The sequence below is a fragment of the Numida meleagris genome, chromosome 1 (genome assembly GCF_002078875.1).
Source record: "Numida meleagris isolate 19003 breed g44 Domestic line chromosome 1, NumMel1.0, whole genome shotgun sequence".
Taxonomy (NCBI): Eukaryota; Metazoa; Chordata; class Aves; order Galliformes; family Numididae; genus Numida; species Numida meleagris.
In genome coordinates, this window is record NC_034409.1 from 22230377 (window position 1) to 22243904 (window position 13528).

Here is a 13528-nt window from a genome sequence, read left to right on the forward strand (position 1 = left end):
GGCTAAGGGGGTAGACTGCATCCCAGCTTTTTTCCTTCTAAACTTTAATTTTAATCCATCTTCTCTCACACCAAAACAAGGAAGATTTTACCTTCATTTTTCTGTTACCCACTGCAGTTGCATGCAGAAAATTAAAAGCTCTGTGGCAAACCTCTCCTGCAGCTTCTTAGCACAAGTCATTACAGAGCGACTCAAACACTATAGCTAGCTCTAAGGCCCATATCAACAGCAGAGCAGAAAGCAGCCCCAACGGAGCAGTGACACTAAGCAGCAAGGCAGAGGTGTAAGGCTGCCTCTTTCCCAAGGGCTCAGAGGAAAGGAGAAGTATTATCCCTTCATCTGCCTTTGCAGGAATGCTGCAGTGTGCCAGCATCTCTCCGTGCTCAGCAACCCCTGACCTAAACATGTGTATGTTCTGCTGGCTGTCCGCTGCTATGGGAAAATGACCATTTGACCCAGTGACTGTTAATTGCAGAGATTTTCAATCAAACTGTACCTTTGTTACTGGTGGCACAAAACTTACACTGGAAATACTGATACTTCTAGAAGTAACAAGATGCAAATCAAGCCTTAAAACACCAAAATACACATTCTGTGCAGAAACACTGGGATCAGTGAGTTGTGATGGATGTGAATCTAGGCACTGTGATGCCGCTCATGCAAAATGCCATTTGACTTCACCAAGTGGTACAGAGAATGATTTGGGCTCCTTGGTCTGCATGAAAACTCTTCCTCATCCACCTACATTAAATCATCCAGCCCCGGAGCAAAGAGGTTCTGGCTCCTTTTTTAAGTTTCTACGTGGATGATTCTTGGTGCCATGTTATTCAACCATTTTACTTAGGTAAAGTTTCCACTGGAGCAGCAAAAGCTTTATCAGCTTAAAATGTAAGTAAATGAACTGATCAAAAAGAAGAGGCTACTCAAAATATATTTAATTCCTGGAGCTCTTCCAGAAGGACTGGGACATGAACAAGACTGAATAAAGCTATTTAATCAACAACATCTTTGTAATAAAGACTTGCTAAAAGTCCAAGTGGCACCATTTCTGATTTCTTTGCACTGCCTCAGAAGAGTTTAATATGCAGTATAAAGGAGAAGAATCTGCATGGTTCCTAAGAGGAAGACATAAAGCTTCTGTTTTCTTGATCTGCTGAACACAATATGAACCCAGTGCTCCATTACAGTTTGGTCAGGCAATTCACAAAATATTCCCGTCCATCCTCGATAACACTGGCACATGAACCTCTGCCTCATGGCTTCTATGTTCTCCGGGCTGAGTTCACCAGTCACCTGCAACCGTGGGCCCCTTCCTGAGTGACGGGCTCGAATCTTAAAATCACTGGGTGGCAGATGTAGGTAAGCAGAAGAGTCACTGTTTTTGCGGATGCATCTTCCATTCTTCTTACACAGGACTTTGCTACAAAGTTTGGCAGCTGAGGTCACATTAATGACATAATGTCCTAAGGGTCCATCAATGTATTGCTTCACAGTGGAACAGCTCTCCTACAGGAAGTAAAGGACCATGACACATTACTCAGTAGCTAGCACTGTGTCTAAATTTCTTGTGTATAAGAAGATACTAGCACAAAACTGCTCTCAGCTGAAGTAATCTGTTGAGATAAACGTGTTGGATTTGCATGCCTCCATTGGTAACATTTGGAAAATACTAACCTTTACCATATCCTCTGTTTAGGACCTTGGTAGCAACATACAGGGTTAGACTGGGGATGAGTCCTAGCAAACAGAAGAGAGCTTACATGCTGATCTGAAAGTCACTAGTTCATTGAGTAAAGATTTCTGGTAACTGCTGACAAGGACCAGTGTGTGTGACTAATAGGTTTTAAAGCAATTATTGAGCCACTGCTTTGGTCCAGATTACTCCTACTCCTTCGGCTTCCTGGAAACAACATCATTCTCAGAAACCAGCACAGAAGTTGCAACTAGAAATTTCTACGTGGATCCCTCTTCCCCTGCTGAAGTCACTGGTGCTTTACCAGAGGCTTCAGGAGGAGGAGAGTAGACTATGCGAGAGGGAAAGAACCAGAGTCCAGACCAGGTTTAGATTCATTATTCCAGGCTGGTACAAATGACCTGTTTAAATCAATGTGCTCTCAACAACAGGACTTCTCAGCATAATTGAAGTATAGAACTAACAAGAGATGACAGTAATCCTGAACCACCATCAATAAAGACAGACAAGTGCTATGATGGTTGTGGTGGCACAGAAGAGGTACTGAGGTGATTCCTGAATAGTAATAGATCAGTGGAATCTACCTTTGAGCTGGCATATTGCATACTGCCCCAGAGAACAACTCCAGCTGCTCCCAAAGCCGCACTTTCACCAATGGTATTAACCAGATCAATCTGAAAGGAGAAGACCAAAGCAGACATCATAAAACCAAAGATATATAAGTAAAATTTAAAAAGTACTGGGATATTGGCATCACCTTTTCCCCCCTCAGAGGAGATCAGGTTGAACATTAGGAAATACTTCTCCAAGAGTGTGGTCAGGCACTGGAATGGGCTGCCCAGGGAGGTATTGGAGTCACCATCCCTGGATGTGCTCAAGAAACATTTAGATTTTGTACTGAGAGACATGGTTTAGTGGGAAATATTGGTGGTAGGTGGATGGTTGGACTGGATGATCTTAGAAGTCTTTTCCAACCTTGGTGATTCTATGAGTCTATGATTCTGTGATCACAGTTCACATTAGAAAGATTTTCTTTGTACCTCCAAAGGCTTTCACAGGGTTTTATTAACAGGAGGGAATAGTAAATAATAAAATCATTACAGTACATTCACAAGGGGTCCTCCAACCAAGCTAGTGGGGTAGGAATTGAAAGCTATGTTTTATCTACCAGTCTTTGAATGATCAGCATAGATACATAGGCACCATATTTAGCAAGCGATATTAAGCATGATCATGTGATTGAACTGCCCTCACAGAGCCTTGCTGCATTTGATAGGTTTTAGGCAGGTACCTGCCTTGTGCTGCTTTAGCCGTATCAATATACTTACAAAGCTGCTTCTCCTACCAGCATGAATGACATTATGCTGGGAAGCATATCACTGAAATACAAGCCTCTCTTTCTTCTTTTTAATGCCAATCTGGAAAAAACATACTTTAATATACTGTCTTAACCATGTCCATTAATACACCTGCACCAATGTGCAGTCAAGTTGTATTAATTAGCAGTAATGCAGCTCTACCAGAACATAGACCATGTGCAGAACAGGAGTCACTTTTCCAACAGCATAGCAATGTACCTTCCATGTATTAGGGAGTGAAGTTCTTCTTCCATTGCCATGTTTCAAGGCATGATCAATCACATCTGAAACCATTTATACCTACAATAATTGATTACTGAATAATTCCTGAACAGGATTTGCAGTGAAAGATTCTACACTCTTTCTTGATTTGGAAGAAAGAGTAGAAAAAAAGAAACAGTGAATTCCTTTAAAAAAGTTACAGATGGTCTTCAGTGCAGTCTTTTAATCTCTTATTGGGAGAAAACAATTTAAGAGACCAGACATATTATCACAGTATGGTGGTGTATTAGAAATGCAAACTCAGAGAATGGAAGAACTGTGTTATTATTGTAAATTGCTGCTATACGATTTATTTTACTCAGTAAGTGGGCGTGTTGATTTACCAGTGTATAGCACAGAGTTCTCATTCCTGAAACTTGTATGGCTTAAGCGACATAATAGAAGGCATAAATAAATGCATTGGAAATAGGAGATTCTGCTGAAATGTTGAAGATTATTACAGAGTCAGAGTAAGTGATTTTGACCATTAACTGGAGGTCAGGCAGAACAGTATAGGGAAACCTGCAGAAGTCTGAAAGAGCAGAGTTAGCCTGCTCTTAGTGTAGGGTTCAAAGTGATACAGAGTATAATTGGTCTTGCCAGAGGATCATGATGCTGATGATCATGCAAGCAATCTTTTAGAGAATATTACTCTTAAAAGAATATAGTCTAGTGCTAGCAATATAAAGGGAGAGTGGTGATTGCTGCAGGTGTTATTTTTAAGCGGGAAATTGTGATTTACTTCTTCTTTCCGCTTCTGGTGTTTGTGTGAATTTAAAAAGCAAGATATCAAATGTAAAAATAATATAAAATATAGCCTGACCTCTTGGTAATGAGGGTTCCTAAGCTGTTCTCATCTACAAAGCATTTTATGAAGATTACCCAATACAAAGGCTAGATGTTCGCCAGATGGTGGTTCTCTGATTTAGTACCACCATAGTTCAGATCTCATTAACAAATCAATGAAACCTTTTAGAACAGTCAAAATAAATAATCAATAGATAGCTAGCATTTCTGGATGGACTAAGACTTGAGAAAAACCCGAAGTGAAGACTTTAAGTAGTACACTTTGGGATTAGGAAGCTTGACCACAAGTCAGTAAATTCAGTTTTTACTCCCTCATATTCCACAGCTTTCTTTGTTATTTGTAGATTTCTTTTTTAGATTTAGAACCACAAAAGTGTTTCAGCACTTCATGTATGATTTGTATGGACATAAAATAATCAAATCCAAAAGCATGAACCTTGGAGTTCACCTAATCCTCTGGGTGTGTGAAGTTCACTGGCACTGGTAATTTCACAAATGAAATCCTGAAGCAACTTAGGGCTTCCACCTGTAGTTCACACCTAGAATCACCACTTCGCCAGTGCTGAGAAACTTAGCACTTTTTTCAGATTAAGGTCAAGATGTGTCATTTGACTGGAAGGTACGCTCCCTTACAAATACTTGAAAGACACTCACAGCACCTGCATAGCTATTAGATGCTGGAGAAAACAGTAGCTCCTTGGGGGAAAAAAATGAAAAAATCTGCACCACGTAGGATTTTATTTAAACAAATATTCCCTTATATTTCCTGCCTCTTCTTGTGTTCTTTAAAACAAAGGTCAAGTGGTAGAAGTCTTCTCCAGGAGGAAAGAGAATTAGGAAGACGTAAGCTGAATTTTTCTGTCTTCCTCATGCTTAAAAAATGCATCATCTCCAGCTCTGTGGGGATTATCTTCACCATGGGGTCACAGACAACACTTAGAAGGAAGTATTTCTCTTTCTGATGCCATTCTATTTTGCACCAATTAAATAAAGGCTCAAAGGAGAACAGGAGAGACATATGTGAACCTGACTACAGCTTATGATTAATTCAGAGTAATAATTACATAGCTTGCCCACAAGGAAGGAAATAAAGTTTCTGACTGTCATTTCTAGGCATAGCCATGCCTTTTGCTGAAAGACTGATTCGTGTGAAGAATCTCAAAAGCCCTTAGCACAGAATGGCTCTTCTTTGAATAATCTATGAACACAAGGTGATATCGTCTCTTTCCCTTTCTCTCTTCTGTGCTTGCTCTCTTTGGTCTTTCCTAGTGTCTGACAAGACTAAGAGGGTCCTGGATCCAGTCCAGTAGGCTGGGAAGAGACCTGAACTGAGAGCTCCTGCCTCACAGGTAGGTACTCTGACCCCTCGTCAGCTACACCACCACCACCCTCCATTGCCATAGAGCTGGTCAGAAAATAAAGCTCTCATCCCTCATTTGGATATCTGGAGAAAAAAAAATGGAATCATAAGTGTGATTCCAAAAACACAATCTACCTCTCACAGTAAGTGACTCTCATAACTGCTGAGAGTGGCAAACTGGAAGCATGATAGGGAGATGCCTCCCTGAAGCTCTGAGCAAGGCCCACACACTCCAGGAGGCCCCAAAAGCTTGCATCCATTCCGCAGCAGACCCGCTCCTGGATCTGAAGCTGCTGCTGTTCCTAACCCAGTACAGCTTGGCATCAGTGGACCTCACTGCCATGGCTTTTCCTTGTGAGTGTGAGACAAACAGGTGGACTGGTAAGAAGGCTTTCTGGCCTCTGCTACTAATCCCTCTAATCTTCCTCATCTGGAAGAAACATGAAAGTTTCAAAAATTCTAGTAATGAAGTTCAATATGACCATCTTAACACATTTCTAGGTGGGGAATCTTGTTTTACTCTTTCCATCAGATCCTCATCCATCCACGTTACAGGATTATGCTGAAGACACAGCTTTACAGGTCAGCTTCCCTTCGGTATTTTCTCCAAGTGATAAACAAGTGAACAAAGCCTATTCCCTTCTGATGCTTGTCCTGATGCTTGTTCTTCTTCAAGCTACTGAGGGCAGTGTGCAACAACCAAAGGTCCTTAAGGTTATGCTGAGCTATCTCCTAGTAGACAACTGATCTGGCACAGAAGAAGAGAGTCTAGTTCCTATCAAGACTTTTCCATTTTTTGGCCAGCCAAGTCACTGCACTGCACACGAGAAAAGCAGGAGGTGAGCTGTTTCCCTTTGGAGCCTGAGAAGAAGCAGAACAGTTTTTCTTAGCTACTTGCTGAGAAAAGGAAAACAAGTGTATCTGTAATCTTTCTTCATAATTATGAATAGTCTCGGTTTCAGACTTGCTTTCTTTATATTCAGGAATGGCAATGCAAGCCTTGAGTGGTTGTGGACAGTGCTCTCTGGACACTCTGATGCACATCTTGGCATCAGAGACTACCTGCATGTGGATGAGAGAAGTTGTCCATTTTTCATTATTTTTTGGTAGTCATCCTCCTTTATTCATGACTATTAGTCTTCTAGTCAGAAAGCACAGATGCCACTGTGTAACTCTTCTCTCCACATGGCTAGTAGTGAAATGTCAAGGCGAATAGTTTCTAAATGCCCTGCAGATAGCAAATTGCTTATATGCATTTCTAGCAAATACAGAAAACTTTCATAATGACTGGGATCTCAAATCACAATTTATACATTCCTTTGAAGAAAAAAAAGCAGGATGAATTTCTCAGCTATCTTATGCACAGCTCATCTGACTTCTGAGTACAGTAAGGTTGAAAGCTACAGCAGATATAGCTACAGCAGCTGTTTGGGACCTGTGCCTTTTGTCTTTCTGAAGGTCTGCTAGACCTGTGCCTCTCCCCTAGTGGCTCTGACTCACAACTGTAGTTTTTGCTTTCTTCCACTGTGATGTTTACTGAATTTATCATACTGTGTACAGAAAGCCTTATGCCCAAGGCTTGAATGTGTCACCAGTTCTTTCTATTGAACTACAATGTCACAACTCTTCCTTGGCTTGATGGGACAGGATGGTGGTTGTCACGGCCCAGACTTGTCAGAGCTCATGTGTCTGTAAACCTGCTGCCCCATTTTTCCCCTGAACGACACTGGTTCCATTTGTAGTTATATTCTCACCCGCCACTGCCGGGACTCAGGAGTTGCTTGGTTTGTGAGCTTCACCTAGGGGCATGTCATGGGTCAAATGACAAGCTTCAACCTAGCCTAAAATACAAACACAGATAAACATACTTAAAATGCCTTAGTGGCTTCAGTGCCAAGGAAAACAAGTTTATTTTCTCGGTCATTCTTATTTAGAGCTCCAGGCAGTCCCCAGGCTGTTCTTTGCAGACAACATGTATTCTCTGGGGATACTGCAGGCCCTGTCCCCTGCCTGCAGAGCTAGGTGCTGTCCTTGTTAGAAGGTATGGAGTACAGCACAACCCAAAAATGTTTTTCTGTCTCTGCATGGATCATCACTGGCTGCTGATTTGTAAAATGATCTTACAAACATCCAGCAGTAAATGTCCATATGCAAATGAAAAACTGAGTTAAAGAGTATAACTTACCAGGAATATTGCAGTATCACTGTACTGTTCAGAAAACAGCGTAAGGTAAAACAGTAGCTTCATAGCACCACAGATTTTGAACTCGTGTATACTCACTAACAGCTTGATAGTTTTCATAGCTTTTGGTAACAATCCTGGCATTTTTATATCTGTCAAGAGGCTGGTTTGTATTAAAAAAATGTATTATTACAGTCTGCATTTGCAGAATGCTCATCTATTTCATGGCCTGTTTTGAGTTCTTCAGTGAAGGCATTTTGGGTGAAAGCCTTCCTGTGCAGACCCCAGCAGCTCATTGCCTTCACTGCAATCTGGCTTTGCCTGTCTGTACATGGTCCTAGCTGAGACAGCTAGGACCTGCATCTTCCACATCACAGTAAAAACAGTTGCTAAAAGCAAGGGAGACCAAATTCACAGTTGCTCCTATGCACCATTTTCTTCCTAGGAGCACCCTGAAACATCTCTCGGACCATTGGGGCTCTTCCACCTCCCCAGTGCCAGGCTAAAGTCACATGCAGCTCATGGCCTACTGGGTTGACTGCTGCTTTTTTAACTTGTCCCTTCTTGCAGTGGCATCTATATACTCACTGCCCTTTGTCATTGGTTGAAGTAACATTGCTTGACTCAAAAACTTGGTTTCTGTGTTGGAAAGACATTAAACATTAAGTGTTTGATCATGAAGACCTGTGAATGTGTTGTGCCTCTGAAAAGTGTATGCTCATCAGACAGGAGTTGAGAACTCCATGCCAGACCAGTTTATTTGACTACTTTATTTCTATACTAATGAATTTCCACTTGGATAAGGAAACAAAAAAGCCCTGAGGTTCCTTTCTCATGAAAGTTTGTCTCTCCATTATACAAATTAGTTTTAAACTTCACAAAAATTGTCAAGTTAATTTTACAAGCTGTCCTGAAGAATTAAAATATCAGGATGAATTATTTCCTTAAGGAAATGATTTTTTTGTACTTTCTTTCTAAATTACCCTCATTGAAAATATACATTGTTATCCTACAGAAATAGACCAAAACACTGCAGTATTAACTACTGAAAGGAACGGTGTTTTATATTGTGTTTATAGCAGTAGCCTACAGTGAGTAGAGGAGTAGCCAAAGAATAATAGAATGGCTTGGGTTGGAAGGGACCTTAAAGATCATCCAGTTCCAACCCACTGGCTCAGGCTGCCCAGGGCCCCATCCAACCTGGCCTTGAGAGCCTCCAGGGATGGGAATCCCACAGCTTCTCTGGGCAGCCTGTTCCTGTGCCTTTTTCTGAGTTAAAAATTGAAAAATATCCACAAATGCTTTTATGTAAGTACATTTTCTAAGAAGTTGTTTCTAATCTCTACATTTCTAAAGACATTTGTGTGCTTACCTCTGTTAAAACATGAAAAGTATAGGCATAAAATGGTCTGGAGTAAACAAAAACAGGCAAAACATAGTCCTTTCTAGCAATCGAGGCAACACGTATTGCCTCTTTAACCCGATAGTGAACAAATTTTAGTGCATTTGGACTTGACTTCAGTATATAATCCAGATATATTGAAGGGTAGAGAGCGGTACTTTCCTTCCACAGCCAAAGAAGGAGATCGTTGCGAGAAGATTCAATGGCTGGGCATTTTCCTGTGTATGTTTGCCAGTGCTCTTTGTAATCATAATTGTAGCAGTCCGGGTAAAGATAGTAACCCCACAAACCATTTGGCCTCATGTGTTCAGCCAGAAGGATAGTGTTGTTCATAAAACTCTTGCCAGCATTTTCAAATTCCTCTTTAGCAACTTTCCTAATTTTATCCTCTGACCACTGTGGATACCGTTGCCTAACCATCTCAAGAGACTTATTTCTATAAATGCTTTTATTGCCCCAGTTCCTATCCCACTGGGGTCTCCAGTTTTCCCAGTCAATGACTGCAAGTCCATGAAATTTCTTCATGGGTATGCAATAGTCAATGTCAGACTTTGCTTTATTAAGATGCTTGATTAGACTTTCATTTTGAGGCACTCCTCCATTCACGGGGTCACCGTTATCTGAGTAGTAGGGATAATATCCCAAATGAGTGTGATAGAAGATTGTCACATTGGATCCACTCAGAGTCTCGTTGGTGTTCGATGCGATGTCAAAGATGCTGAGATCCAGGTCCACCTTGTACCGCAGCCGGCATTGCTCAGTGGGAGCATTCCAAACCACGACAAAGGGCTTGTGCAGAAGCAGGGGAACCTGTGCCTGCTTTGGAAGCTGGGCATCACTTGTAATCAGCACTGTGACTGCCAGCCATCTGATCCAAAGATCCATGGTGTGTTGTTTACTGGGAAATTGTTGTGGTGTGTCCTTGAATACAAAAATTAGAGATGGCATTTTATGATGTCTGACAGATAGGATGACAAAGAGATATCTTTAGGCTTGATTTTCTTTTGTTAATGTTATACTCTTTGCAAAAAGAGGAAACAGCAAAACTGATCTTGGAAAAAATAAGACTAATTTCAAATGTTCAGAAAGACTTCTTACAGCCTTCCCCTTCTGGAACTGTGGTCTGATGTTCAGTTTATCCTGCTTTCCTCTTCACCCAGAAACCTCATACACTTGATTCAGAACTCAGCACTTATTTTCTCCTTCATGTTTACAATAAATGAGTTAACAACAGAATTACTTAAAAGAACAGTATAGAAAAGGTCATGCTGCTCATTTCAAATGTCATCTTGGAAGCAAGTTCTGCTACAACCACTCTGACGTGCTTAGAACTTCATCATAATGGACTAAGGACATCTTTATTATTTGTATATACTAACGGTCATATTAAGGGTAATTTAAACAAAAACTGGACATGTCTTTGTCAAGTGGATTAATAAAAAGAACTTAGAAATGGCAATTTTCATCTGCAAAAAAAGTTTTGCTACCTACCCCTGAGTTAACTTTCATTTTCTAAATGAATGATTGCAAGAATGATAATCAATCGGCAGTCTAGAAGGGCAATACTGTTAATGCCTTAATGATTTAGTAGTTATTATACTGAAAGTAAATCAAATATCAATTGTGAAAGAAATAATTGTATCAAGCAAATCTGAGCTAGCCAGAAAAGCATGACAATTCTTGGATAAATAGGGAATTAATCTAAAGATATGGGGCCATATTAGTGTTATTTTTTTCCTTCCTAGGCTGCTGTTTCCCCTGGCTGTTAGGTACAATGGCTTAGGGACTAAGTTCTCTGGCGCTGCTGTTGCCTGCTGCACCCACATCCATGCTTGGCATTCATGGCGCAGATGTTCACCTGCTGGCTCCTCCAGAGCCTGCCCCCGATCCTGGCTCTTCCTCAAGAGGCACAGCTCTTTTCCATGCAGAGTTTGTGATCCAGTGCCTTTGCTGGGAAGTACAGTACCTATTCTTTGTACTGCTGTCCAAACACTTCAGAGGGATCATAGAATCAGAAAATCATAGAATGATTTAGCTTGGAGGGGACCTTAAAGATCATCTAGTTCCAACTCTCCTGCCATTGGCAGGGTTGCCAACCACTAGATCAGGCTGCCCAGGATCCCATCCAACCTGGCCTCAAATGCCTCCAGAGATGGGGCATCGTCTCTGGTCAACTTGTTCCATCACCTCACCACCCTCGGAGTAAAAATTTCTTCCTAATGTCTAACATAAATCTACACTCTTTTAGTTTAAAGCCATTCCCTCTTGTCCTATCACTATCAGATTATGTAAAACGTCAGTTCCCCCTCCTGCTTGTAAGCTCTCTTCAAGTACTGGAAGGCTGCATTGAGGTCTTCCTGGAGCCTTCTCCAAGGTGAACAAGCCCAAATCCCTCAACCTTTCTTCATAACAGAAGTGCTCTAGCTCTCTGATCATCTTCATAGCTCTCCTCTAGACCTCCTCCAATAGCTCTACATCTTTCTTGTGCTGGGAGCCCCAGGCCTGGATGCAGTACTCCAGACGGGGCCTCATGAGGGCAGAACAGAGGGGGACAATCCCCTCCCTCTCCTTGCTTTCCACGCCTCTTTAATGAAGCTTAGAATATTGTTGACCTTCTGGGCTGCAAGAGCACACTGCTGGCTCTTGTCCACCTTTTTGTCCATCAGGACCTCCAGGTCTCTCTCTGCAGTACTGCTCTCAGTAAGTTCTTCTCCCAGTCTGTAGATGTGTCTAGGATTGCCTTGACCCAAGCACAATACCTTATACTTGACATCAGCTTAAATGCATAGTTCATAAAAACATCTTCTCCTTATGAACATTACTGCACCTACACTGCAACATGGCTCATCCTCTCAGTTGTTACCTTTTGTCATTCACCTGTCCAGCTTATCTACTTCATTCACATTAAATACAATCAAGCTGCAGTCACTCTGCATTGTGGGTTCTGTTTGTCCACTAGTCATGTGAATTTGAAATTACATGAATCTGGATATTTAGCTATTTTTACATCCATTTTTAATGATTCTTTTCCTTGACTGTGATGTCAAACCAAAGTTATCCTACATTAATTAACCTAGCTTCACTTGCCCCTAGTATTTGCTCACTGTTATAATCAGTTAATCACTAATCTCCTAGATAATGGAAGCTCTTCACACCTACCTGTCTATTAATAAATCATTAGCTCACAGTTCTCTAGATCTCTAGATTTATTGCTTTCCAAATTTTCAAATACACCACTATAAGTGTCAGATGTGGTAGTACTCCTTGGATACTGTCTTTTTATCTGTGATGGGACGCCAAAGCTAAAGGGAGGCTGCAAGTACTCCTATCTAAGTACACCAGCAGACTTATTAAAGAAAAAACTTTTTCTATTGTTTGAAAAATTGCTGGCTCTCAGAAGTGGTATAATACAGAATTAGTCTCCCTGCCATCTCTCCTTCCTTCTCCAATTCTTCTCTCCTTTGCATCTGATACTTCCTTTTTCAATCTGCCACTGCTCTCCTGATATTCTCTGCCTTTCTCTTCAGTCTTTGAGAGAGTGCTTTGTCCTTTTATCTCCTACAGGACAATCTCTCCTCTATCCCTACCCTTGAGTTTTTCCGTCCTTATTCCCTGAAAAGGATTGAGTCATTCTGTCCAGTGGTCAATATCATATTCCTAAGAGGTGAAAGAAGGCAATTTGTGCTAAGTGATAGCTAGAAGTAGTGCACAAAGAGCAGCACTGCAAAAAGCCACAGTGCTGGATTTCCCAGGAGCAAACTCTCATTACAAAGCTAGAGATTTATTCTCCCATTATTTCCTCACTTGGTCTCCAGCTGATGGCTTTTCATGCCTAAGTACAGATTTAGCACCCAAATTTTAAAACTGTGCTCGCAATCCTTTAGATCCTATTAATGACAACGTCCTTGAGTGAACTTGGCCATTGCTATAGACCATCAAGCTGGCAGTATGTGCATGTGTACGCATTGGGAAAGGATGCTAGGTTATTTTCACTTCACTCTTCTACTGGAAGGAGCTCTTATGTTTGCGCTCTTTTGATGCAGCAAACTGATGCAGTACACTTAGGTGCTTTTTCATGACTGGAGCTGGATTGCTTTAAGAACAAGCCCATAATATAAACAAGGATTTTCATGAGAAGTGATACTTCAGATGAAGGAGGAAGAGCAACATGAGTGAATTTCTGTGGAAGAAAAGCTACAGGAAAAGATCCCAGCTGCTTTATCCTACAATCCCAATGCTCTCATTGTTTAATCCTGTGTTATTATGCATGTATAACTGAGTATTTCTGTCATATATTAATGACTAGCACATTACAGTTTTTGTCTAGGTATGACACTCATAGGCATTAAACATTGTTGATAATAAGCTCTGTAGATAGGCCAGGAAATGTTTAATATTGCAAAATCAATTCAGGTTAATTTTTAATTCTATGCCAATTTGTGTCACTGTCCTTGACAAGGCTTTA

General features: G+C 41.1%; 1 protein-coding gene across 1 annotated transcript; it reads right to left on the minus strand.

The window, feature by feature from the left end:
- On the minus strand, positions 1078–9948 carry LOC110392602 (hyaluronidase-1-like). Its single transcript, XM_021384873.1, has 3 exons — positions 9034–9948; positions 2278–2367; positions 1078–1506 (listed from the first exon to the last, which is right to left on the minus strand). Exons 1-3 carry the CDS (start codon positions 9946–9948, stop codon positions 1078–1080), a joined length of 1434 nt encoding a protein of 477 aa, XP_021240548.1.